The sequence below is a fragment of the Gobio gobio genome (genome assembly GCF_949357685.1).
Source record: "Gobio gobio genome assembly, chromosome: 15".
NCBI lineage: Eukaryota > Metazoa > Chordata > Actinopteri > Cypriniformes > Gobionidae > Gobio > Gobio gobio.
In genome coordinates this window covers 31,355,823-31,383,565 of record NC_137108.1, presented here as the reverse complement: position 1 = coordinate 31,383,565, position 27,743 = coordinate 31,355,823, and the positions used below count along the sequence as shown (strand labels likewise).

The 27,743-nt window shown below is 40.2% G+C and overlaps 2 protein-coding genes across 7 annotated transcripts in view; both read right to left on the bottom strand.

Moving 5' to 3' along the window:
* Nucleotides 1–249: 249 nt before the first annotated feature.
* vps72b (vacuolar protein sorting 72 homolog b) lies at nucleotides 250–4,374 on the bottom strand. The gene is made up of 6 exons (XM_079836316.1): nucleotides 3,999–4,374; nucleotides 3,160–3,312; nucleotides 2,768–2,891; nucleotides 1,917–2,093; nucleotides 1,699–1,843; nucleotides 250–1,179 (listed from the first exon to the last, which is right to left on the bottom strand). The coding sequence occupies exons 1-6, from the start codon at nucleotides 4,113–4,115 to the stop codon at nucleotides 753–755; spliced, it is 1,143 nt and encodes a 380-aa protein (XP_079692442.1). The 5' UTR covers nucleotides 4,116–4,374; the 3' UTR covers nucleotides 250–752.
* Nucleotides 4,375–5,431: 1,057 nt separating this feature from the next.
* mcl1b (MCL1 apoptosis regulator, BCL2 family member b) overlaps nucleotides 5,432–27,743 on the bottom strand; it is a 30,821-nt gene continuing 8,509 nt past the window's right edge. For 2 of the 6 annotated variants that reach the window (XM_079836046.1, XM_079836047.1), the window contains 2 exons: nucleotides 25,383–25,620; nucleotides 24,332–25,184 (listed from right to left, as the gene is read on the bottom strand). In XM_079836046.1, the coding sequence (XP_079692172.1) occupies nucleotides 24,379–25,184; nucleotides 25,383–25,620 (1,044 nt within the window). In that variant the 3' untranslated portion in view covers nucleotides 24,332–24,378. Of the gene's footprint in view, nucleotides 7,438–24,331; nucleotides 25,185–25,382; nucleotides 25,621–27,743 lie in introns of those variants that run through there. The other 4 variants (XR_013817980.1, XR_013817981.1, XM_079836045.1 and 1 more) reach the window with 3 other exon arrangements.

Genomic DNA, 27,743 nt, shown 5'->3' with positions numbered 1-27,743 from the left:
TGAAAACTATGAAAAGAGAGAGAGAGAGAGAGAGAGAGAGAGAGAGAGAGAGAGAGAGAGAGAGAGAGAGAGAGAGAGAGAGAGAGAGAGAGAGAGAGAGAGAGAGAGAGAGAGAGAGAGAGAGAGAGTCATCCATGTAGTCATCTGTTGTTGCATTAACTCAGGTTTACTCAATAAACGTGTAACATTTTGGTAGAGAGGAGTGACCTCTAGGGTGCAACGTCGGTATTGCAAGAAAGATACGAATTTAAAGATCAGCTCTCTCTCTGTTGACAAATTTAATGGTGAGGTCTATACATTGGCCGTCCTCTACAAGAAAATGTTATAGATCGCCCAATTTTTTATTATTATTATTAAAATAAATAATGGAGACATTCAATAGGCTACATGACAGCATTCCTTACTGCTGTTATTACTAATATGAATACATTATAAATACATTTCACTAAATAATCAATTACATTAAACAGTGCATTTAAAAAATAAATAAAGCATTTAACAATATGAATGCATTATAAATACATATCACTACATAATCAATTGAATTTTAAAAAAAATAAAGCATTGAACAAAAATATCAACATTAAACCTTTAAGCAAAAAATAATAATAATAAATAAATAATGCATCTTATTGCACTTACAAATACACTGGTATGTCACCAAAACATTTACTATGGTGGTTGGTTGGTTGGTTGGATGGATGGATCATTTCTTCTCTCTCTCTACCTACTTGTCCATCTTCTGCATTGTTCTACATTCCTTGTTTAATAATGATCTTCTGCCGCAGATTCTTTGCAGTGGTGTCGGCTGGAGTCGCTGTCCCAGTGCAGGGCAGGCCGTGGGCAGCCACATACTTTTTATAGGCCTCCCGGATTATCCTAAAGGCTTGTACATTAGCGTATGGAATGTCTGTGATGGGGTCTCGGTAGAGTGCAGGCTTATGGGTAACAGGGCAAACCTCCTGGACAGGAATTCGAGGAGCTGTGGACTGGGGAAAGAAACGCTGGAAAGATTCATCGTCACTGAATGTGATGTAGGTGCGGGAGCATTTGGCAGGCCCTGGCGGCACAGAAATGTTAGTGGATAGGACACTAGGTAGTGCAGTAAGGGTTGATTCTGACTGGGAAAGAGCTTGTGGAAGGTGAGGGCCTGGATTCTGCTGGGCATCTTGGTCCAAACTGTCAATGAGAGGTAATGATAAAAAAATATAAAGACGAGACATAAAGATAAAACGGAGCACACATTTTTTTCTCATGAAAAGTTTAACAGAATTTTTGAATTTAGAATGTGTATAGGAAAATGAATTGTAGTTACAAAACAAAAAAAACAATCATAAACTTTTGATTCTGTTTTTTTAGGTCAAATGAATGAATGAAAATATTTGTAAACATAAGAACACTTCAGAGACTTTACCACCCCAGTTTTAAGTGCCAGGAAATATAAAGATTAGATAGATAAAAGTGTACACCCCACCTAAGATAATGAAAGTCCAAGTCTAAAAAGCAAGATAAATAAAAGTCACCTCTGATAACAGATCACTATAAATTGTATTGTAAACACATGCGTTTTCTTTAAAGCTGCTTTGAAACAATATGTATTATGAAGAGCGATATACAAATAAATGTGAATTGAAATTTTTTTTAAAGTCAAAAGCAAGAGAAGTATGCTTGAAGACATTAAGAAACCAGAAGAAGTACCCCTCTACATCCACGTTTTCCTCTTTAAGAGTGACGTCCGACACCAGGGGCATGAGCACCGAGTGATATCGGATAACAGAACCCACACACTGACGCTTCATATGAACCTGTCGTTTCTTGTCTGCCTCCAAACGCTCATAGTTTTCTGCAAAAACAAAACAGCAATTAGCATTCAAGTTTTACAGACAGAACAATTTGCAAAAGTGTCAATTCCTCACCCAGTGATCGAAGGTTAACCTCTGCTGTGACCTTGGCTTCTGCCAAAAGCTCAGCCTGGGTCAAAGGTCTCTCGTGTCTAGTACCCTTCCTTCGACGCGGAGCGACCTGCCTCTCCTGCAGCCTCAGGTACGTCAGCCGAGTGTGTTCGGTCGTGGACTGACGTACAGACTTCCTGTCTAAGACAACAATTATTTGGATATGTTTACTAACATTTAATCACACCAGTTTATGATGTTGTCGCCACGTGCATAAATTGTTGGCTTTCCAGGAGGAGATGTAAACTTGACTCATTGACAGCTTATTGATGGAATTTGTATCTTTAGTAGTCAACAAACACATTTTATATTGCATTGTAAATCATCTAATTCACGTGAAGCAAACAACGACTACAGGACCTGATGCTGTTTTGTTTGTGTTTTATGAATTTATAGTGATTATGCAATCAGAGGTTCATAAAATTTTTATTATGTTTAGAAACATCTGTTATCATTAACATCCACTCACTTCCTGTTAAATAATGTTGTTGATCGATAATGTTTACTTTCTTTACAGAAACTATTTTTATGGAAGTCATTGTAAATGTGTAATAAAAAAGCATATCATTGCAGAAATAAATAAATAAAAATGATCACGCACTCCTTTATCAGTTCCCACAATGCAACAACATTGATAAATCAGATTAATTGATGTAGTTACACATTTTTTAACCAAAGAACTGAAGTGATTTGTTCTTTCTGTTAAAGGGAAAAACAAATGAAAACATTATAAAATATATACATTACACTGATCACAAAACATTATGTTTGATTATGTCACTTATGCATGTGTGAAAAAAGTGAAAGTCTCTCACTCTTGCTGATGTCCTCATGTAGTTCAGGGGGGTTGTATTTGTCGATCTTTGTCTTGTCTGTCCTCCTGGGCAGTTCAGCCAGTTTCCGTTGTTTTGGTTTGGGCCGCACCACTTTAACTGGCTCCTAGACAAACACAAGGTTCTGGGATTACAAGGGGCGTAAAAATGAACATTTTGTCATTAATTACTTTATGTACAGAATATACTGGTCACATTTTTTCATACAATTACAAAGAATAAGGACTGAAGCTTTCTAGCTTCAAAGAGGATGACAAAGCACCATAAAAGAAGCATAAACTAGCCTATACATGACTCGTGCACTATATTCCCAGTCATCTGAAGCTATTTATGATAGCTTTTTATGATGCTTTATCTTAATAACTCTCCTATACCTTGTAGGCTTTGGTCACCACTCTGCTCTTCCGGCGCGGCCCATCCTCCTCCTGCTCGCTGTCAGGTTCATCCCCTTCATCAATGTCAAAGTCACTGTCCACCTCATCTTCCGTTTCAGACAGGTCACCCTTATATTCTTCATCACCTGATACCTGCACAAATCAAGTTTTGACGACTCAAAGTCAAAGATGAGACACTCACAGGGTGCATATGACATTACATATTAATACTACATGGATTACATTAAATTATTTAGAATATATAATTTATACAATATATACATTATCAAAGGTATTAGGTCAATAGATTTGATTTAAACTAATTAACTGTCAATACAATGAGCATCTGATCACCCTTGTGTATAAATGTATAATTTGATTGAAATATATGCCAGCCCAATTATTGTATCGTTTTTTTAAAAGCTGCTTTACAACATATGTTGTGAAAAACCCTATACAATATAGAAGAGAATATATATTGTGAAAATCTCCATACAATACATAAAGTTGAAATGAATTTAAATAAATTGAAATGGCACATAACCAAAAAGACAACTAAAGGCAAAATATTCATAATTTGGCCAAATATATACAAAAATACATATAAATGTTATATACTGTATATAAAAGTTAATTTTTTTGTGAATTGTAAGCATAGGTGGAAGCACAATGACTCCAGAGAGTCATGTGACATCTCCTGACAGTCTCAAGACGATACAATTCAGGGTGACAGGGCAAATCTTTACAGATACAAGTCCAAAGTATAAATGCATTACATCAGCGTGAATATGTCAACACTAGCCCACGACAAGCCGCGTGACAAGTGATACACTACTCACGTCGAGAAATCCTCCATAGGTGGTCTTGTAGAACTCATCCTCCTCCTCTGCATCCAGCAGTCTGGACATGCGGTTTCCCGCAGTCTTTCGAGGAGCCCTGCTGAAAGCTAAACTCATCCTGACATCTAAATCTATTTCACAATCAATCAGATATGTAAAGACAAGATAAGTATATATAATAAAATGAATAACATGAGAAGTTAAAATAGAGCAGTGTTAAATTGAGACCAGATTTCGACTCGAATCTGTTGAACAAAGCAAAATATTACTGTATCATCAGGTTAATAAATGTATTATCATTATCATACCAGCATGACAGCTGAATAAACGTCAGACTCGCTGGTCTAATGTGTAATCGATGTAGAGATCTTGTTCCAGACCAAACTAATAGAACTCATGAGATTCATCGCGAGGCCACCAGGTGGAGACAGAGGTGCGGTGAGGACGTCTGAACCCTGTGGTCTGAACTAAAGTACCCTCGTGTTGGGAAATGATTATAGTTCATCTTCTGAAATTTTGTGACACCAAAGCAAATGCCACACAGCCTATTAAAATTACATAAGTAAATATTCTATGAAATATATAGTTATAGTTATGTAGTTTTCCCAGTCCCACACATATTTTCACCAATGGTTTGAGAGTGATTTGATTTTAAGAGATTAAAAATAATGTTATAAAATCTGCACTCACAAAAAGCAGCATTTACTAAATGAAATAATTTAATGTCGGGCATTACCTGAAACATATATTCACTAAAACTGAATCTCGAATGGAAATGGCTGCTCACTATAATCAATCCTTAAAAGTCTGTTTGGACATTCTTCAGATTAGCCTAAATCGGGTTATTATTTAATACATGATGAATTGCTGCCAATCAAGGATTTGCCTCTATAGACCTTTTAAAGGTCAAATATTTTAATCAAACTGAACATGAAAATCGTCAATACAGTGTCTAGGGACTTTACCTTTGAGGTGTTGAGGGGAAAATACCAAGGTCAACAATTTTTATGTAAATTTTTTGCAAAAGTCCATGGAGGGAAATAGAGAAAGTAGACTCATAACCATATTAGAGGGAAACTGAATTCAAAACAAAACAACAATGTGCACTTTGTCTAACTGTAATCCTTTAAATGAGATAAGAGGTAGGCTATACTCATCACAAGACTAGAAATGTATACCTTACTGTTGGGAAATGATTATTCAAGTTCATCTGAAATTTTGTGACACCAGACCAGATGTCACACAGCCTATTAAAATGGCATCAGGAAAGTATATTCTATGAAATATATAGTAACAGTTATGTAGTTTTCCCACATTATTTCATCAATGATTTGAGAGGGATTTGATAAAAAATATTTTTTATAAATAGTTTTAAAAATTATAAATAGTTTTATTATTTTATAAAATCTGCACTCAAAGAAAAGCAGCATTTACCATGTGAAATCATTTAATGTCGGACATAACCTGAAACATATATTCACAAAAACAGATATTCTCAAATAATTTGTGTTAAGGATGTGATAGGGGCTACTGTTCTCCTTGTTTTTAAAGTTGTGGCCATGGATCATTAGCATTCAAGAGTCAGCAGCAATATGGTGTTTCTATAAATAGTAGAGAAAATATATATAAACACTATTTTATCTGTCTATCTATGTGACAAAGTGGATATGTTATGCTTGACGAATCTTGTCAAGCATTAAAAAAACAACAAATTATGAATGCTAAATAAGTGTTTAGTGCACTTTGTCAAATGTTGTGAACTTCATGACATGTATGTAGATACATAATCACTTATTTGCTAATTTTTATGATACTTGCTTACTCATTCGGTCATAGCCTTTCAAGAATGTCATTGAAACCAAGATTAAGTTCTTGAAATTGTTTGATGTATAGTATAAAATACAAACAAAAGCAACATTCCGACAACGTTCCATCATTATCATTTTGCCTTTTGACATGTCATGAATCAGTTTTAAAAATTCAAGATGTTTAAAAAATGCCTTTAACATAATCTTTTTTCTCAGAATAGCAATGCAAATGACTGATTGTAAGTTTTGCAGAACTGTGGAAATGGCCGCTCACAAGTCTGTTTGTATACCACTGCAGGATAAATGTGGGACATACTTCAGATTAGCCCAAAATGCTCTGGTCATTATTTAATACTTGAGGAATTGCTGCCAATCAATGATTTGCTTCTATAGACCTTTTAACGGCCAAATATTTTAATCAAATTGAATCATCAATACAGTGTCTATAGGACTTTACCTTTGAGGAGCTGAGGGGAAAATACCAAGGCCAAAACAATTTAATGATTTTACTTTTTTTTTTTTTTTAAAAGCCCATGGGGGAAAAACAGTTGAGTCTCTCATTACCATATTACACGTCAACTGAATTCAAAACAACAACACTTTGTCAAACTGTAATCCTTTAAATGAGATTAGAGGCACTCATCACAGGACTATACAGTTAAAATCTACTTATTTTGGCAATGATTAAAATAAAACATCCTTGTCTTGCGGGAAGAATTCCCCAAGAGGTCAAGATCATGTGAATTCCATGGTTCTGTATTTGTTTCTCTTTCCTGGTGTGGGAAAGGCTAAAGTACGTCTACAAAAGGCCACCCATGCAGATCTCTTCCAACCAACCACCCACCCACACACACACACACACACACACACACAAGAATTCCTAATTTCCCTTGATGGCCAGTGATGGGGAATATGCAGGAATTTTAAAAGAATATTTAAATTATGTAATTTCCCAAAATAGTATTCATGGTATTTTTTAATATCCAAATTTAACATAGACAACGCTTCTGCTAGTCATTTCTGGGAACGTAATGAATGCAGCACTGACAGAGCTCGATTGTCCTTGGAACAAAGCTGCAGTGTATGTTCGGAGCAAACATTCAGTGCCATTCCTTCTCAAATTTACATTCATTTGAAAAAAGGTAAAACATGTGCACACCCACAAGCTCCATCTTAAAAGTTTACACTTTAAATCTAAACACTTGAGTTCTAAACCATAAGGAATTTGTTTTGAAGGTGGTCACTTTTTTTTCTTTCTCTGGCATGCATTCATTTCCTCCCACGCTGAATGTTATTTACGGTAGAGGTGTGCCAGCATTGTTTTAGGGATAAGGAATAAGGAAGATGGCAATTCCGGGACACTCCTCCGAGATATGGAAATCCAATGCAGATGTAAAACTTCTCTCTTGCAGATTACAACCATTTTTGACTCAGAACAAAATGTCCTAGAATCATAAAACAGCTGATTCTAGAATTTCTGTGTTGAGAATGAGCAGGTTTCGGCTTTTAAGAAAGAATGGTGATGTCGTCAATGAGAGCTTTGTATTGAGAATGGTTTTTGGTTTCTTTTCTCTTTGATGTCTGGCTTTCGTCTTCCCAGTTTCTCTCTCCCTCTCTCCCTCCTGCTGTCTCTGTAGTATACAAAAACATTTGTGAAACTGAGAAGGGACACGCTCATTCACAGAAGAAATCAAAGCGCTCCCTGACAATATTGCATTATATTGCATTGACATTAGTGGTGTTGCAGACTGGAGTCTGTTTGTTGTTGCTGTTGTGCAGTGTAGAGCTCAAAGGCTCTATCGTAGGCCGTGTGATTGGTACCATATGAAGGAAGTTGTTGTTAGGGCCACTGAATACAGACATTATTCAGAGGGCTACAGAGGAAAATTATCTCACAGCTTTGGAATGTGAAAACACGCCGCTGCTGGGAAGCGAGGCTTGTGGGGGTGTTACATATCCCATACCCCCCCCCCCCTTCTCCCCACCTCCCCACCTCTAACAGGCCTATCTGGAATGCAGACCACACGCCACTGAACTAAGAGGCAAGATTTGATCAGAGGAAATGATGAATCATATGAACAGCAGATAGAAATGGCTTTGTGTCCAGCATTATAACCAATGGGTGTAGAGAAACACAATGCAATGAGTACAAAAATTAGTCCAGTTTGACTTGTTTGACCCAATTAGTATTAATAGGTACAGTACATGTGTATGGGACACGTATGTTTTGAGGTATTTGGATTATATAAGGTTGTTGAGTCTGTAAATTAGGTTTAATCTGCTTTTGTTTAAGCTGTCATTCCCTTCTGCATCAGTGTCCATGTCGAAAGCATTACATCGTGACATTACATAAGGCCAAGGTTCTGTTTGGGCATGTTTGGAAACCGGACTGATGTTTTGACCTGAGAACAGAATGTTCTTGTCTGAATCCATGCTGACGTAATGTCTCAGGCGTCCAGCCCACTGCTCACATCATGACCTCTTTTTACTTGAAAGAGAGAGAAGAGTATACGTGCTTAGAGGCATTCTTTTGAGATTCGGATTGAGACATAGGCATCAGTGTCTTGAAAGTGTCACGAATGTAAGTCATTTATGTGGCATTTTTCAAAAAGGGTACATTTTTGTAATTTTAAAAAACTATCTATGAAAGCAATTGCATTTAAAATTGTCAACCTCAGGTACATTTTTTGTAACTTTTTTTAAAACCATTTTTAACCAATTTGGGACATGAATACAGTTTTTTTAATTAATAGATATTCTTCAGCAAAAAAAACACCAAATTAAAATAGTCAAAAGAGTAACCAGGTGGCAAATTTTGTCTAAAATGAAGCTGTCAATCAATTGGAGTGAGCTAGTTAGTTTGTAGTTATTAATAAACTTAGACATTCAAATTTGTGGTCAGTATATTTTAAATATTTTTGGAAAACAAGCCAAGGTGGCATTTATTTGTAAATAAATAAATATACAGCAAAAACAGTAGGCTATTGTGAAAACTGTTTTATCATTTTAAAATGTAATCTGACAAAGCTAAATTTTCAGCAGCCATTACGCCAGTCTTCAGTCACATAATCTTTCAGAAATCTTTCTAATATGCTGATTTTGTACTCAAGAAATATTTCTTATTTTTTATCAATGTTTAAAAAATGTTGTGCTGCTTAATATTTTTTGAAAACTGTATTTTTTTTCAGGATTCTTTGATTAAGTTCAAAAGAACAGCAATTATCTGAAATAAAAGTCTTTACTGCCACTTTTAATCAATTTAATGTATTCATAAACGGCAGTGACATAGCTAATCATTAAAATTGTTATTTAAACAACTTTCTCCCTTACCAGGCCAAAAAGATTTGCACACGTAACACATCTGAGAAAACAAAACTAATTATCACTGCAAACATTTGAAACTGCCAAGCAAGCAGTAAAGCCATTTACCAACATACATAGCATCGCTTTGCTTGTATAAATCTTCATTCCTTCATGCCATAAATCAGTTTAAATGTGTCCAGCATAGGTAAACACCACAGCAGGGGATTCAGGCACATGTGACTGAAAGGTATGCAATTAAAATGACAAGACATGCCTCAAACAAACATACATTGATATACACACACCCATACTGACAATACAGCTTACTGTAGGTCAAGCACATCCTGCCATACGTGCGAGCTAAGTGTTGCAGTTGATTGCTTGAACATAAGTTAAAACCAATAGTGGAGCATTTTAAATGTCTTCACAATATACCAAAGGGATAAATTGGCTCATTTGTATTAAGATTTTATTTTATTAGTGTTGTCAATCGATAAAAAAAAAAAAAAAAACTAGATGAATCAACAACAAAATCGGTGATTAATCGCGATTAAAAACACTTACGTTTTTATACATTTCTAATATAGGCCTATTATAATGTAATATTTTCATAGTTAATCTCCAAATTAATAAAGAAAAAACATAAAGACAGTATATTTTAAAAGAACACACCGACTTTTTGGAACTTTAGCTTATTCACCGTATCCCTCAGAGTTAGATAAGTGTCAGGGCTTCTAAAACAGAGGACCCAATTTATTGACAAGACTCTAGACAGGGCACGACAAGGAAGTAACAAGGCGTGAGAATTCAAACAGCAGGGCAGGGGACGGACACCACAATGACAGGCAGGGAGGATGACCACTGAGACCAGTCCAGGGAGACAACAAACTTGAGGATGGTTTGGGAGGAAACACCAGGAACCTGAGACTTGATGTCCTCCCTCCGAATCAGCTCCAGTCTTGACTGCCAGGCAGATAGAGACAGTAGCCAGGGGAGACTCAGGACACAGGGCAGGAACCAACACAAGATGCGCACACACACGACAACAAGAGAAAATAAACTAAGAATAGGGAAAAATGCTAACCAAGTACCAGAAATCTAAAAAGAAAACAAAAGAGATATAAATATATAATTCTAAATAAACTATAACAAACAAGAGGAGCTAAATAAATACTAGAAATGAAAGACTGGAACTAGAAACAAAGAAAAATAAAATAAAAACTAAACTGCAACCTTGCAGGAAGCTAGAGGGAGAAAAATAAGACCACTAAACTAGAGAGAGAAACAAAACAGAAAAAAAACAAAAATTAAGGCTAGGGAAATTAAAGCTAAGAACTATAACTTGGCAAGATAAACAGCTATCAAAAGGACAGGATAAGCCAGACAACGAATGCACACAAACGCAACGAACCAGCAAGAACATGAGGGAAAGTAGCACAATATAAAGGGACCAGAGCACATGAGGATCAGGTGAGAACAATTAGTGAAACAAGGACTAAACCAGACTAAACAAGGGGGCGTGGAAACAGCAAACAAGGAGGCGGAGCAAGCGGAACTCACAAACAAAGACACAGCCATGTGCTCAAGTACAAGACAAACAAAGAAACACTAAACAAGGACAAAACAGACAAGACTGTCAGGGCAGGATCCTGACAGATAAGTCCATAAATACCATTCTCATCTCCATACGTGCCATAACTCTGTCTGACGTACCCACCGCTAGCCTAGCTTAGCACAAAGAGGTAAACAGCTCCAGCTAGCCTACTGCTCAATAAGTGACAAAATAACGCCAACATTTTACTATTTACATGTTGTGATGTGTATAGTTACTAAGACAGACGACAGTACTAAGACAGACGAAAAATGAAAAGTTGCGATTTTCAAGGCCGATATGGCTAGCAACTATTCTCTCAATCCTGCATAATAATTAAGTAACTTTTTTTCAGGCGCTGCGTAATATCATTGCGCCTGCAGCACCCATGGTACGGCAGCAAGGTTCCTTGATTATTACGCAGGAATGAGAGAATGGCACGCACAGAGATGAGAATGGTATGTATGGACTTATCTAACTATGGGGGATACGGTGAATAAGCTAAAGTCCCAAAAAGTCGACGTGTTCCTTTAAGTACTTGTTTAATAGCATCTTTTTATGAACGAAGGCCAGTATCACTCAAAAAATCGAACTTTTAATTTAAGTAACTCAAAACAATCCTCACATAAACCCATAATAAATTTCATATTTACCTGTGGCCTTCCTACGCGTCTAACAGTTAGGAAATATACAGAAATTGAATAAAGTTATCAAACAGTCTGCACTGCATAAATTATAAATTAAATATAGATAAATCCTTATTGAAGCTACAAAAGTTCTTTATTCAAGAGCAGTAAGTAATTTTATTGCTGTGTACTCTGTTCTCTGATTAACATTAATGACAGACAGCATTAGTGGTTACTGTCAAGATGTGCCGATGCCGAACATGACGTGGATCTCACATGGGAGATGGGACGTGGATGTCCCATTTTCTCAAAACTCTTTACATTCATTTAAGACTTTTTTTTTTAACTCATTTAAAACGTTTCGGTTACTAACGTAACCTCGGTTCCCTAAGATGAGGGAACGAGTATTGCGTTTTGCTAAAACGCTATGGGGAAATTCCTTTCCTCGAGATATTGAAGCAAATTTTTATCCAAAAATACCTTTTATACGCAGTGCAGCTGCACAACTCTCAGCAGGAAGCAGCTGCGTGCTGATTGGCTGTGCCGCTGCAACTGCAGCAACCTATAGCGAGACCGTGGGGCGGGACGGACCAATCAGGTCCTTCCAAATTCCCGCCACAAGGCGCAACAAAATTTGCATAGCCTAGGGTATATAAGACCCACTCTCGCAAGGTTAGTCAGGTTAATCGACTGAAGCGACTCCTGAGCAAGTGAGCAAGCACGGCAAGCAAAACGCAATACTCGTTCCCTCATCTTAGGGAACCGAGGTTACGTTAGTAACCGAAACGTTCCCGTACGAGAGTACTCTCGTATTGCGTTTTGCTAAAACGCTATGGGGGACCAATGCAAAACGCCGTGCTTGCTTAACGGCTCTAAAGCCGACGACACCAAACCCAGGCCAACCTAAGTGGGCCCGTAGTATGATATCAATAATTCAGAATGAGCCAGACCTGAGTCGGGCCCTCATGAGAATGAACACGATATTCGTGCAATAAAAAGTATAGACCAGACATAATCGGGTCAGGAATAATGAGTGGCCAGATACTTCGGGCCGTATAAGGAATATGCTTATGACTTAACAATATTCAACCCAGGCCGAACTTATCGAGCCTTAAGGGGTTAAATCTGTTCATACAGCAAGAAGCCCAGCTTGTAAAGCCGGAACATCTAAATTATAGAATCTGATAAAAGTGGACGGGGAGGCCCAGCCTGCCGCCGCACAGATATCATTCAGAGAAATGCCAGTAGACCAAGCCCACGAAGAGGCCATGCCTCTAGTAGAATGGGCTTTAATGCCTAAGGGGCAACTGAGATCTTTAGACTCATAGGCCAGTGATATAGCATCCACTATCCACCGTGACAGGGTCTGCTTTGTAACCGCGCACCCTCGGGTGCGGCCGCCAAAGCATACAAAGAGCTGTTCAGTTTGCCTGTAAGCAGCGGAACGCTCTATGTATATTCTCAGCGCTCTGACAGGACAGAGCAAATTAGCATCTATTTCATCTGACTGTGATGAAAGTGCCGAAAGTGAAATGACCTGTGCTCTGAACGGAGTTGAAAGCACTTTAGGTACATATCCATGTCTTGGTTTGAGGACAACTTTGGAGTCGTTTGGCCCAAATTCCAGACACGAGGCACTCACAGAGAGCGCGTGCAGATCACCCACTCGCTTAACTAATGCAATCGCTAGCAGAAAAGCGGTCTTTAGTGACAGGAGCTTTAAGCTCACAGAATGCAGAGGCTCAAATGCAGAGCTCTTCATGGCATCCAGGACCGTGGACAGGTCCCATATAGGGACTGAAGGGGGGCGAGGTGGGTGAAGCCTTCTAGCCCCTTTAAGGAAGCGAACAATGAGATCGCTCTTTCCTAGTGACAGTCCGTTCACTTGAATGTGATACGCTGCTATAGCAGCCACATAAACTTTGAGCGTGGAGGGGGAGCGACCCGCGTCCAGAAGCTCTTGTAAAAATGTAAGCACTTCTGACACTGCACATTCGTGGGCCAACGCATCCTCGTGCTTGGAGAAATATATTCGGCATTGAGCATTGTCTTGTGAGGCGAAAAGATCCACTTTTGCCTCCCCAAACTTGCCCCAAATTATCTGAATTATATTTGGGTGAAGAGACCACTCTGCTGGGGACACTTTGCCCCTGGACAGCATGTCCGGACCCAAATTCAGAATGCCTGGCACGTGAGTCGCTCTCAGCGAGCTCAGATTGTGCTCTGCCCATATTAGGGCTTCTTCCGCCATTGAGTGCAGATCGATAGATCTCAGACCGCCTTGGCGATTTATATAGACTACCACCGACCTGCTGTCCGTTCGGATCAGGACATGGTGGTATTTTATGTACGGAAGGAAAGCTCTTAGCGATATCGTGACCGCTTTCATCTCTAGACAGTTTATATGAAGGCTCTTCTCCGAGTCTGACCAGAGACCGGAGATCGGCCTGCCCTCGTGAAGGGCTCCCAAACCTAGGTTGGATGCATCTGTCGAGATAACTTTCCACTTCGTAACAGTGCCCAAACTCACGCCCGTCTTGTACCAGACGGGATTTTTCCAAGGAGCCAGAGCTAACACACAGCTGTGGTCTACCTTGATTTGCAATCGGCCCGAAAGCCATGCGTGAGCTGGAACGCGGCGATTCAGCCAGTGCTGTAGGGGGCGCATGTGCAACAGACCCAGTCTGAGAACTGGCGCCGCCGAGGCCATGAAACCCAACATCCTCTGAAAGTGTTTGAGAGGAATGTGTGCACCGGACCTGAGGGAAACCGCTCGGTTCCAAACAGAGAGCGCGCGCTGTGACGTCAGCCGCGCGCTCATCTGCAGTGAGTCCAATACTGTTCCCAGAAACAAAACTTTCTGTGTGGGAGACAATAAACTCTTTGCCACGTTGATTCTGAGTCCCAAGCATTGTAAATGGTTGAGAAGCCAAGATCTGTGGTTTAATAACTGTATCTCTGACTGAGCTATTATGAGCCAGTCGTCGAGATAGTTGAGAATTCTCATTCCCCGAAGCCTCAGCGGGGTTAGCGCCGCTTCCATGCACTTTGTAAACGTGCGAGGGGCTAGAGATAGACCAAAAGGTAGCACCTTGTATTGGTATGCTTTCCCCTCGAAGGCGAATCTCAAGAATGGCCTGTGATGGGGGGCTATTTGTATGTGGAAACAGGCATCCTCTAGATCCACAGTGAAAAACCAATCTCCCGGGCGAATGTGCGCGAGGATTTGTTTCATTCTCAACATTCTGAACGGGCGCTTAATAAGGGCTTTGTTCAAATGTCTGAGGTCTAGGATGGGTCTTAGACCACCGTCCTTTTTTGGTACAAGGAAGTAACGGCTGTAAAAGCCCAACTCGCTCTGTGAGGGGTGTACGGCTTCTACCGCTCCCTTTATTAACAGTTTTGATATCTCGGTTCGAAGCACGTGACTTTTGTCGCTTCTCACCGTTGTCTCTTCCACGGCGCGAAAGCGCGGTGGTCTGCGAGCAAACTGTAGCGAGTAACCTCGTTCTATTATGTTCAACACCCATTTCGAAATGCCGGGAATGGCCCGCCAGGCCTCGGCCTTCGAAGCCAGGGGCTGAATTAATCTGTGGGGCGAGTCGCTGAGTAACAGGGACTCGGTGGCCCGATAACCTTGCGCTAAGCTGGCGCTTATGAGGGAATTGTTTCTCGCTGCCTGAGTGCAGGGGGCCGGGGGACATAGAGTATTGGTGCTTGTGTACAGGCGAGCGCGCTTGAGTGCGGGCTCGTTGACTGTGAGAATAATGTTTCCAGCCACCTGAGTGCAGGGGGCTGGGGAACATGGGGGAGTGCTTGAGTGTAGGGGTACATGCTTTAATGCTGGCACACTGCCTACAGAGAAAAAGCTCTTTTTGTGACTCATATGGGTCGCCGTGAAAACGACGTTTGTGTACAGGCGAGCGCGCTTGCTTGCGGGCTCGTTGGCTGTGAATGTGGCGTTCCCAGCCGCCTTGAGGGGAGCTGGGGAACGTTTTAGAAGAGAGCGAGGCGGTGCACCGGCCGAAGCGGGCACTATCCGCCTTCTCTTCATACCTCTGGCTAGGACGGCTTCGGAGGCTCAGGTTTCGACACATTGCTGGGTCGTGGACCTCAACGCTCCGGCGGTCTGCTGCGGCTCATAGAGCGGGAACGCTGACCGGGCTTGGAAGCCGCGTGAGGCTGGCGAGCTGAAGGCGGCGCCTTGGTGGGCTGGGCTGGTCCAGCTTTAGCTTGACGGCTAGCGGAGGAGCTGGAACGCTTGGGCAGGAAATGTCGCATTGCCTGCGAAGCCTTCTGTGCCTCAGTGAAGCGCTCCGTGAACCCAACCACGGCGGAACCAAACAATCCTGAAGGCGAAATGGGCGCGTCCAGGAAAGCGGTCTTGTCCGTGTCCTTCATCTCCGTTAAGTTAAGCCACAAATGGCGCTCCAACACCGTCAGGCTGGCCATGCATCTGCCGATCGCCTGAGCATTGGCCTTGGTGGCGCGCAGGGCCAAGTCAGTGGCGCCGCGCAGATCCTTCAGAGCCTCGTTATCAGGAACAGACTCGTCCAGGGAACGGAGGAGTTTGGCCTGGAAGACTTGAAGCACCGCCATGGAGTGTAGCGCTGACGCCGCCTGGCCGGCGGAGGCGAATGCTCGACCGGCGAGGCTGGACGTAGTGCGGCAGGCTTTGGAAGGGTGCACGGTCTTTGACTGCCATCCTCTGGCGGAGGGCGGGCAAAGGTGTGCAGCGACAGCTTCCTCGAGGGGAGGAAGGGCTTGATATCCTTTTTTCTGAGCGCCATCGACTACCGAGAGCGCTGGAGAAAAAGAGGATTTGGCGCGAGAAGAAAATGGCGCCTTCCACGATTTTGTTAGCTCCTCGTGGACTTCTGGAAAGAAGGGAGCGGGTCTTTGAGCGGTCGGTTGACGGCGGTTCTCGAAATACCACTCATCCAGTCGGCTTCTCGTGGGCTCCTCGGGCTGAGACCAGTCAATGCCGAGGTCGTCCACGGCCTTGGTGAGCAAGCGCATAAGCTCAGCGTCGACTGAGGTTATGACGCCGCTAGCCGTCCGCGTCGAAGTGGCGTGCTCCGAGGCGGCGTCCGACCACCCGCTCCCGGATGCAGCAAGGGAAAGGCTGTCATCCTCTTCCTCCTCCGGTCCGCCGAACGAAACAGCAGCAGCCGCCATGCGAGGGGAGCTGTGCTGCTCGTCGACGAACAACACGGGCGATGGCGAGGCACGCGGGGACATGCCCGGCGTGTGCTCGTCAGAGCGCTCCGGTGGCCTCTGGTTGCGACGTTTTTTCTTCCGTGGCTCTAGAGGCTGGGAGCACGGGACGGGATCCGAGTCGAAGCTGGCGAGCCGAGCCCGAAGGGTCTGCAGCGCCAGCTCGTCGCACTCAGGGCAGCCGCCCTGGTTGAGTGCAGCCTGCGTGGGGTCTCGTCCGAGACATGACACGCAGATGATGTGCCGATCCTCGTCCGCGATGAAACCTCTGCACGAGGCGCAGGAACGAGACATTTGCAACAACGTCTCGGCTCTTTTTTGAATGTTTGAAAAACAGAAGATATTAAAGGATATGGTGCCGGATGGTGCAGCTGGAAGGCAGGCTGAAGGCGGAGAATCCGACGTCCTCAGGCTGCGTGTTCCGCTGGGTGCGTGTCGACGGCAGGCTTCGATCCGGAGCTCAACGATTGCAAGTCGCTGAAGAAGAATTAATCTGACTAACCTTGCGAGAGTGGGTCTTATATACCCTAGGCTATGCAAATTCTGTTGCCCCTTGTGGCGGGAATTTGGAAGGACCTGATTGGTCCGTCCCGCCCCACGGTCTCGCTATAGGTTGCTGCAGTTGCAGCGGCACAGCCAATCAGCACGCAGCTGCTTCCTGCTGAGAGTTGTGCAGCTGCACTGCGTATAAAAGGTATTTTTGAATAAAAATTTGCTTCAATATCTCGAGGAAAGGAATTCCCCCATAGCGTTTTAGCAAAACGCAATACGAGAGTACTCTCGTAAGGGAACTGCTCTTATGAGGATACTCAACAAAACATGTTGGCATAATTGTGTTTGTTATTGTTTGTTCAAGCGTGAAAGAGAACTCAATTCTGGCACACTGTCTGTGAGCATGATACTGACGCGCGTCTTTCTGTGCACTGTGTGTGTGTGAGGACCATAGACTGTAAAAAAATATGGATGACGCGTCTTCACTACCTTCCACTGAAGAAAAGTGAATCCGCCAACGTCCGAATATGGCGCTGACATCTTGTGCAGATGTGGGAGCTCGGGACCGGAGTCTGCGCTGTATAGAGCAGGAAGTAGAGCCACGATATCAAAAGCCCGCCCACACTCTCGCAGATGCAGAACAATTCATTATGTTGTGTGAAATAAACAGTTATGGAATTGTAGAAATTAAAACTAAAGCTCCAATCTCCTCCTGAAAATCCAGAAAAGGTCAGTTGGTGCTTCACTCAGAAAAGCTGCACTGTATATAGGGAACCAAGTGCTGAGGGGGCACCAAAAAGTAATTGCGCTTAGGGCACCAATACGGCCAACAGCGGGACTGTTAATGCGTTAAACTGGAAAAAATTAATCGCATGCGTTAACGCGTTAACATTGACAGCCCTAGATTTTATTGTTTACTTCGGTTAATGTGCTTTCGGTCGTTAAACAGGAAGGAGTCAAGGTGTATTCTCCTTCAGGCACATAACAAATCCACATTAGTTAAAAGGGTGCACCGCATGCCAAACATACCTTGGCTCATGACTTATGAGATTAATGTTTAAAGGCAGATACCGTCAAAACTAAACCAAACGCCTAAACAACACCCACATATCCTTCATCACAGACTGAAACTATGAAAGTCAGATCATCTTTATGCATGCCTCTGCATGCACTTATCTGTCCGCTTGTTGTGTTTGTCACATTTTGATATACACAAATTCTGATGAAAACTACTCCTTTAAAACTTTGTGGTTGCCATTTGTTCTTTCGAGATGAATAGTGTCTAAATGAGTCATTAATTGAATATACCAATTAATATGCATTCTAAATAAAAGCAGAAGAATCTGATCTATTTAGCAAGACTATGTGAGTAATGTATTTGACAATGATGATGATGAACAACAAGAGTCACAAAGGAAGTACATGCAATTCCTTTTGATTAAAAAAACTTGATACTATGGCTAACTTAATCAATGAAACAAAAACAAAAAGTTGTTGTTTGGCAAAACTCCAACGGTTGAAGCAGCCAGCTTTTATTTCCCAGAAAGGCGTGGGAACAAGATCAATGAATTCCACAACACAATGACATCAAAACATCAGGCTGTGGCTTTCAACGTATAAAACTATGCCATGCTGGTATCTTCATAAACAAGCAGGACAAGTTGTGTCATGCTGTAGGTGACATCACAGGCACTGTATAGCAGAAGTGTGGCTGCACACTGTGTACATTGTAAATATTTGTGGGGTTAAAAGAGATGAGGAGCATTTAAAAATGTCAGGCCTACTACTAGTGAGTGCACTGAGATATTGAGATGTTTAAAGTGAAAATGACAACAAAGCCCTGCTGGAAATGTGTTTCTAAGTAACTGAACCCTGCATGGGAAAAAAAGAGTTCAACTGAAATAAGAGTCGGTCGTGGGAACAGAACAGTGACAAGTTCTCACGTGTTCACTGTCAAGGTCATTGTCAATGTCCTATTAGAGGACAAATAACTTGAGCTCAATGTTATTTAGCCGTTCTTACAACATGGTAAAGTGGTAAAGTATTAAACCATGATCATATGAGATGTCATCTTTTTTCTATGCATTTGAGGGCAATAACTCTGTCAAAGAAATGTCTTATAATTAGTAGGTATTAACCCTCTATGGCAGGAATTTTTATTTTGGAAAAAAAAAATTAAATACAGGTGCTGGTCATATAATTAGAATATCATCAAAAAGTTGATTTATTTCACTAATTCCATTCAAAAAGTGAAACTTGTTTGTTATATTAATTCATCACACACAGACTGATATATTTCAAATGTTTATTTCTTTGAATTTTGATGATTATAACTGACAACTAAGGAAAATCCCAAATTCAGTATCTCAGAAAATTAGAATATTGTGAAAAGGATAATATATCCATAATATATGATAATGTACCCCTGAACCATTTACATTTACGCATTTGGCTTACAGTGCCCTTATTACAGGGACAATCCCCCTGGAGCAACATGGAGTAAAGTGCCTTGCTCAAGGACACACTGGTGGTGACCGCTGGGATCGAACCAGCAACCTTCTGCATATCCATGGTTTAACCCACTGGACCACCATCCCACCATCCAACCATCTTATTGGTTTGTTGCCTCAGGGCAACAATGTGCTATGAGGGTACTAAAACTTCAAGGTTTTCATAGGTGGAATAGGGAAAACAATATGTGCAATATGTGCATTATAAATAGTTTTATTTTGACAAACATCAATCACAAAGGGTTCCAACCAATCACAAACATCAAACAATCAACAAAAACAAAAATTACTACTAATTACAACTAACACCTCATGTATAAATGTTAATTCATAAACCAGACAAACACAAACACAAACACATACACACGTTACTTTGCTGACTGTCCGTCTCTCAAACCTGATTCACGGATCCAGTCTTCCTGATTCTCCTCAAGCTCACTGTCCGAAGGAATGACCCTCAATCATGTTCCTTCTGCCCATAAAATGTTCTTGTGTCTATTTCTTGCAAATATCAGAATAGCAAAAACATTTACTATTGGTGCGTTCAAGTCATGTCAGAAAGATTGTATACACATGAACGCCACCACAAAGTTGCAATTACGAGTGGGAAGCAATGGCGGAAGCAAATTGTTTTTAATCATAATAAATTGATTTCTGAATGCCGATAGTACAATGTAGTTTGTACTCATTATGTACAGTTAATGAAGAAGAGAGATAAAGTTTGCCATAAAACACTACTCATTTAGCCAGTTTATGAGCTGATAGGCTTGAATGATCAAACAAAATTTCCCATCATTCTATGTGGCAGCATAATAATAATAATAATAATAATAATAATAATAATAATAAATGACACACATAATGTGCATTCTTTGAGCTTGTAAAAACAAACTGGAGGACTTGAATGCACCATATGGTCCTAACCCTGTCATATTGACCAAAACAAAAGTTGCCAAACTGCACACTGTTGCCTTGAGGCAACAAACACACACACACACACATAAAGTTTTGGTATATAAATAAAAACAAAATACATTTTTAAACAATCAAACATAATTCTTTAAATACTGATGCACATATTCTCTATTTAAAGTTATTTAAACTTTAACAAGTTAAAAAGTGAAATCAATCTTACCAATTGGTGGCACTGTGTCCCATGTGGCTTTGTTTCATGAAAGGACTGCTCCACCCCCAAACAAAAGGCCACACCCACTTCAGCCATTCATTTCATGTCAGGTGATATTATTAAAGAATGTATAAAATTAAAGGGGCGGTGTGAGGTCCTAAAAAGTAGTTTGTTGCCTGAGGGCAATACCATGCCATATATTGTACGTAAACACATACAATTTTGTCATTTGGATATACATTGATAAAAATAAATAAATACATAGACATTTACTTTGTTAGCGCACATTATACGTTTTGTGATTAACAATTAATCTGTGTTCATCCAGAAAAATGAACATGCTTTCTTTCTGGGATGGCATTCCTTATCTGATGATGTCATTTTGACGGACTGGGCAGAATATCCTTAACCACTACCCTCCAACCAAAATCAAGCCCCGCCCTTTATTCAATATTTTGTTTCACTCTTAAATACGTCATAATACTGAAGTTGGTTGCAATGTCCGGTTCATGCAGACTTTAAAGTTTCCACAAAAAAAAAAGTTAATTACGATGTACAAAATATGCAGTTGTGCATGATATACACTGAAACAATATTACATACAGTAATTATTATAGTGTAATAGGTTTGTATAATTATATTTTACTATTACATTGATATGTTTGAGCCTCTAAACCTATAACCATTCCTCAATGATATATAACAATGCAACAGGCAGATAAATGTACAGCAAATTTATCATTACAGTATGGATTTTTACCTTTTACCACACCTAACATAAATCATAATGAGATCACATTATTGCATGAACATTTAACCTCTTTAATCTGATTTGCCAGCAGTGCATCTGAGACTCTAAGGTTATCTGACACTCCTCCACTCAAGTTGATAGGATCAAGAAAAGAAAAAACCTGTTTGTATATGTTATATAACTATAAGTCCCTGTGGAATTTACTGTTTCTATATACACGAATATTAAGTGGCTGACAACAGTCCCCTGGAACATTGTTCAAACTTTTCTCAAAAAACAAAACAGAAAGGAATTTGCGTAGGTAGGTATCCAAACCTGCAATCGCAAGTTTTTGGAATGTACAAAACCCCTATTTGATGGCTGTGTTTTTGCAACAGAAATGTTCAATACAAATGTTGTATATTGATATACGGATGAGTAAAACAAATAAAACTAAGACACCTGCAAGTTGCTTAGAACCTTTGGCCTATTTACAGCTTTATGCAGCATGCAAAACAGCTGACAGGTGAAAAATGACCCCTTTATACTTATTGTGTTTACATTTTATCACCTGCAACATAGAAATTCCATCTTCTGAGGAGTTAGTCAAAGCGAAATGTCTCTTCATTTACATTTCTTCTCAGGCAAAGTTTTACACGCCCTGGAACAAACATGCTGCAGCAAGACCTTCCTTGTTCACTCCTTTTCCAGGACACTTTGCATTTTGGCTGCATTTAGACATGCATGGGTATTTTGACATTCATAATGCAAAGGAATCATAAATGTATAGACACAACAAAACAAAACTATTTTATCTCACCCACCACAGATGCATCATGCAAAATAATTGCAAAACATTTTCTAATCATTTCCTGGATGTAAATGGATGTGGTTTTGGCTGTTTCCTTGTACACATTACTAAAAGCTACATATATGTACTGAGCTGCAAAGAGAATCAATGATCTCTCTATTTTGCATACATGTTTGTGCTACCATTCTGCAAACATTATTAAAGACCATATAACTTTGAATAAACACTTTTAATGTTAATGGAAGAAAGTTTGTTCATAACTTTGAAAGAACCTTGCCAGAACGTTAGCTAAAGTTCTGAGAATGTTCCCTGTTAGTCGGGATCTGTTTCTCTATTTTTGAATGACAACATGTGACACAAACTCCAGACATTTTCAACCTTTGAAACAGTAGAAAGGAGAACTCCACGGGTAGAAATAAAATTCCAGAGGACTGCCTTTTTTTGTATTTCCCCTTTCAACATGATCTCATCCACTAAAAAAATCCAGTACTTCATGATTGCCATCTATTTTCATTCGATGACTTGTAATAAATCATTACACAGTTTGACTCTTAAACATTTCTAATTGGACAGTTTGGGTATTAAGATTAAACAGATCAACCTCACCAGACAGATCAAAGTACAAGCTATGGATCATTCTTAAACGTCATCCCTCTATGCCAAAAGCTGTCAATGTCTATTTGTGTTTTGGTGGCATTCAATGATCTTTTTTATCATTTGGTTGGTTGGAGGAGCAATGTGCTTTATCTTAATCTGCAATTCATCCTTTTATATCTCTTTTTATATTCTTGGTGAACAAAATAAACAAAAAGTATACTCTCACAAACGGAAATCTATTTTAAAAACATAATATAAAAATAAAACAGTACAAATATAACACACTCCTATCATATTATGCATAGACTGCAAGACTATGTCCTTTCATTATGCATTTGCAGGTCTGCGTAATGCAGTTTGGACAGTGGTAAAAGTACCAAGAAGTTAATCATCCCTTACCAGAATCTTTTATAAGGAAAAGTGAAAGTAACTCCATACATTTCAACTACAAGAAAAGAGGACTGGAAACTCATACAATTATTGTTTTTCATTTCTCAGAAAACACAGCTGGATTAGATACATAATATTCACACAGATATAGATACTAAATGAAAGAGCTTAAATTAATAAAAAAAAATATTTTTTAAGTAACATTTGCAGAAAAAAGTGCAAATTATACAGTACAGAATATATATATTATATATATTTTAAAATGCTGGTTAAAAATAACCCAAGTTGGGTTGAAATTGGACAAACCCAGCAATTGGGTTATTTTAATCCAGTGATTGGGTTGTTTTAAGCAAACATTTAACCCAAATGCTGGGTTAAAACAACCCAATTACTGGGTTAGTCCATTTTCAGCTTGGGTTATTTTTAACCCAGCATTTTTAGAGTGTATATATATATATATATATATATATATATATATATATATATATATATATATATATATATATATATATATATATATATGGATAAAAGCAGACTATACAAAATGGAATAATAAAGTGCTTAAATGAATTTTTTTTTTTCATAAATCTTACAAGTCATAAGCCATATTAAGGGCATTGTGGCATCACACAATATGTTATGGTGTTATAGTGAATTATTACTAGAGAAACTTTTCAGAGTATAGTATAATAATGTGGAATTAATTAATTAATTAATTAATAAGACTTCCACAGAAATGACACTTATTACAATTATTTAAACTCGTTATTTCATATGCTCTATTTACACTGTACAACGTGATCAGTGAACTTAACTTTAAAAAAAAGTGAGGACACCTATAATAAACAATAATAAACTTCATGCGTAATTGAAAAAGTAAGTTATGTGGAATTGTCAAGTTCACATAACTTTTTTCATTTACGCATTAAGTTTATTTCTTAAAGGATTAGTTCACTTCAAAATTTACATTTACATTTAGTCATTTAGCAGACGCTTTTATCCAAAGCGACTTACAAATGAGAGCAATAGAAGCAACTAGAACGGTCAAGGGCTACAGTATGCAAGTGCTGTAACAAGTCTCAGTTAATCTAACACAGAACACACGACAATTTTTTTTTTTTTTTTTTTTTTTAAATAAATTAGACAAGACAGAAAATGAATCGAATGGAATGTTAAGTGCTATTCTTGATTGGTTAGGTGCTGCTGGAAAAGACGTGTCTTTAGCCGTTTTTTGAAAATGGCTACAGACTCGGCGGCTCGAATTGAGATAGGCAGGTCATTCCACCAGGTGGGGGCAGTCCAGGAAAAGGTCCGTGAGAGTGATTTCATGCCTCTTTGGTATGGCACTACAAGGCGTCGTTCACTGGCAGACCGTAAGCTCCTGGAGGGTGTGTAAGTCTGAACAAGCGAGTTTAGGTATATTGGTGCAGAGCCAGTGGTTGCTTTGAAGGCGAGCACCAGTGACTTGAATTTGATGCGAGCAGCTATTGGCAGCCAGTGGAGACTGATGAAGAGAGGCATGACGTGCGCTCTCTTCGGCTCATTAAAGACCACTCTCGCCGCTGCATTCTGGATCAGTTGCAAGGGTTTGATAGTGCATGCTGGAAGGCCCGCTAGAAGAGCATTACAGTAGTCCAGTCTGGAGAGAACAAGAGCTTGGACCAGGAGTTGTGTGGCCTGCTCTGATAGGAAGGGTCTGATCCTCCTAATATTGTATAACGCAAATCTGCAGGATCGGGATGTTGCAGTAATGTGGTCAGTGAATTTTAGCTGATCATCAATCACAACTCCAAGATTCCTGGCTGTCCTGGACGGAGTTATGGTTGATGATCCTAGCTGAATGGAGAGATTATGATGAAGTGCTGGGTTGGCTGAGACCACAAGCAGTTCTGTCTTTGGAAGGTTGAGTTGCAGGTGATGTTCCTTCATCCAGGCAGAAATGTCTGTTAGGCAGGCAGCGATACGACCACCAACCGTGGGATAATCTGGTTGAAATGAGAAGTAGAGTTGAGTGTCGTCAGCGTAGCAATGATAGGAAAAGCCATGTTTCTGAATGACAGTTCCCAGTGATGACATGTAGATGGAGAAGAGAAGTGGTCCAAGCACTGAGCCCTGCGGAACTCCAGTGGCTAGATGATGTGACTTGGACACTTCACCTCTCCATGACACTCTGAAGGACCTACCTGAGAGGTAAGACTTGAGCCACTGGAGAGCAGTTCCTGAGATGCCCATCTCCATGAGAGTTGACAGGAGTATCTGGTGGTTAACTGTGTCAAAAGCAGCAGACAAATCCAGTAAGATAAGTACTGTGGATTTGGAAGCCACTCTTGCCTGTCTCAGTGCTTCGGTAACCGAGAGCAGGGCAGTCTCAGTTGAGTGGCCACTTTTGAAGCCGGATTGGTTGATATCCAGGAGGTTGTTCTGTTCAAGAAACGTAGAGAGCTGGTTAAAAACAACTCGCTCGAGTGTCTTTGCAATGAAAGGCAGAAGGGATACCGGTCTGTAGCTTTCTAAAAGTGCTGGGTTCAGAGAGGGTTTCTTAAGCAGTGGGGTTACCCGAGCCTGCTTAAATGCTGTGGGGAAAGTCCCGGTGTGAAGAGAGGTGTTGACAATGTGAGTGAGTGCAGGAGTAACAGAAGAAGAGATGGCCTGAAGGAGGTGAGTGGGGATAGGGTCAAGTGGACAGGTAGTGGGGTGGTTGGAAAGGATGAGTTTGGAGATGTCAGCTTCAGAGAGCAGAGAAAAAGAGGGGAGCGTATGTGTGATGGTTGTTGAGATGTGCGTGTCGGTTTGTGGTGCGGAGAATTGGCTGCTGATGGAGGAGATTTTATTTGTGAAAAATGATGCAAAGTCGCCAGCTGTAAGAGTTGATGAAGGAGGGGGGGGGAGGAGGACAAAGGAGTGAAGAGAATGTTCTGAAAAGTGCACGAGAGTCAGAGCAGTTGTTGATTTTGTTGTGGTAGTATGTAGATTTAGCAGTGGAGACATTAGCAGAGAAAGAAGCAAGGAGAGACTGATACAGGGTCAGGTCAGTAGTGTTTTTAGTTTTGCGCCACTTCCTCTCTGCCGCCCGGAGCCCAGAGCGATGTTCACGGAGAACATCAGACAGCCAGGGGGCAGAGGGGGTGGTGCGGGCTGGCCTGGTTGAAACGGGACAGAGGTTGTCCAAGCAAAATGAAAATGTCCTGATATTTTACACACCCTCATCCTATCCAAGGTGTTCGTGTCTTTCTTTCTTCAGTCGAAAAGAAATTAAGTTTTTTGAGGAAAACATTCCAGGATTTTTCTCCACATAATGCATTTCTATGGCAACCATTGTCTGAAGGTCCAAATCAATGTAGTTTCAAATCACTTCGAAGGGCTTCAAAGGGCTCTGCACAATCCCAGCTGAGGAATATGGTTTTATATAGCGAAACAATCAGTAATTTTCCTAAAAAATTAAAAAATGTATATACTTTTTAACTTAAATTGACCTGGCTCCGCCCTCCTACGTACTTCCGCTCAATTTTCATTTTCCTTCAGTACTCCATCTGGGATTGCAGTATATTCTCTGGTTGTCTCCAGGTCAAATTTTAACAACAATGATGACGTTGATGTTGTGCACTAGTTTGACATACGTCACAACCAAACGTTAGCGATTGGTTACGGTAGATCCTTAGTGGCTCTGGGCAGATCCAATAGTTTTGAACTTCAACAGCGTACCCGCCTTCAAGGAAGATGACGCTTGTCAATGGAGAGTGGCCAGACTCTCTGTACAAATGAAATATTCAAGAGTCAGGTAGGACCAGGCTAGTAAATTATCAGGAAATTTTCATTTTGAACTTTAAAAATTTTAAGGCAACGTGCTTCCACACAATTTCAATTCCTTTATTAAAGTAATGTAACTAATTACATTTAGATTACTTTTTGATTACTTTTCTAATTTCTAGTGCTGAAGCAAGAGAACCAATCAAAAGCATCAGAATAGGCATCCCTTTTCTAAACGGTCTTTAAATGGCAGGAGGCATCGTGCACATCAAAAGCAGGTAAAGCAACACATTAATATTATTCAATATATCCTAGATTGTTACAGAAAATATTCAGATGTAACCCCTTTGTAAACATTTTCATAAGTAACTGTAACTGATTAAATTTATTTTGTTATTAAATTACGTAATCACATGCAACTACTCCCCAACACTGCCCCCAACAGACAATCTTCTAACTATAAGTAACTTTACAAGTGTCAACTTATTCTAACCCTAAGCCTACCAGTCTACTAACACTCTAATGAGAGTTAGTAGACATGTAGGTGCAATGTTACTTATAGTCAACAGAATGTGTTAAAGGGACCATCAAAATAAAGTGAAACCAAAAAATCATACTGATTGCACAACCTTTTCACAACACCAGTCAGTCTCATATGTTATGAGGTGGAGTTTATTTTGACAATGAATGTGTGACATAGGTCAATAACCCTTTGGCCTTGTTCAACTCATTTTGCAGTCTAAACACCAGAACCAAACCACATTGCCACTTAAAACTAGTCTGAGCCTGTTGCCTGC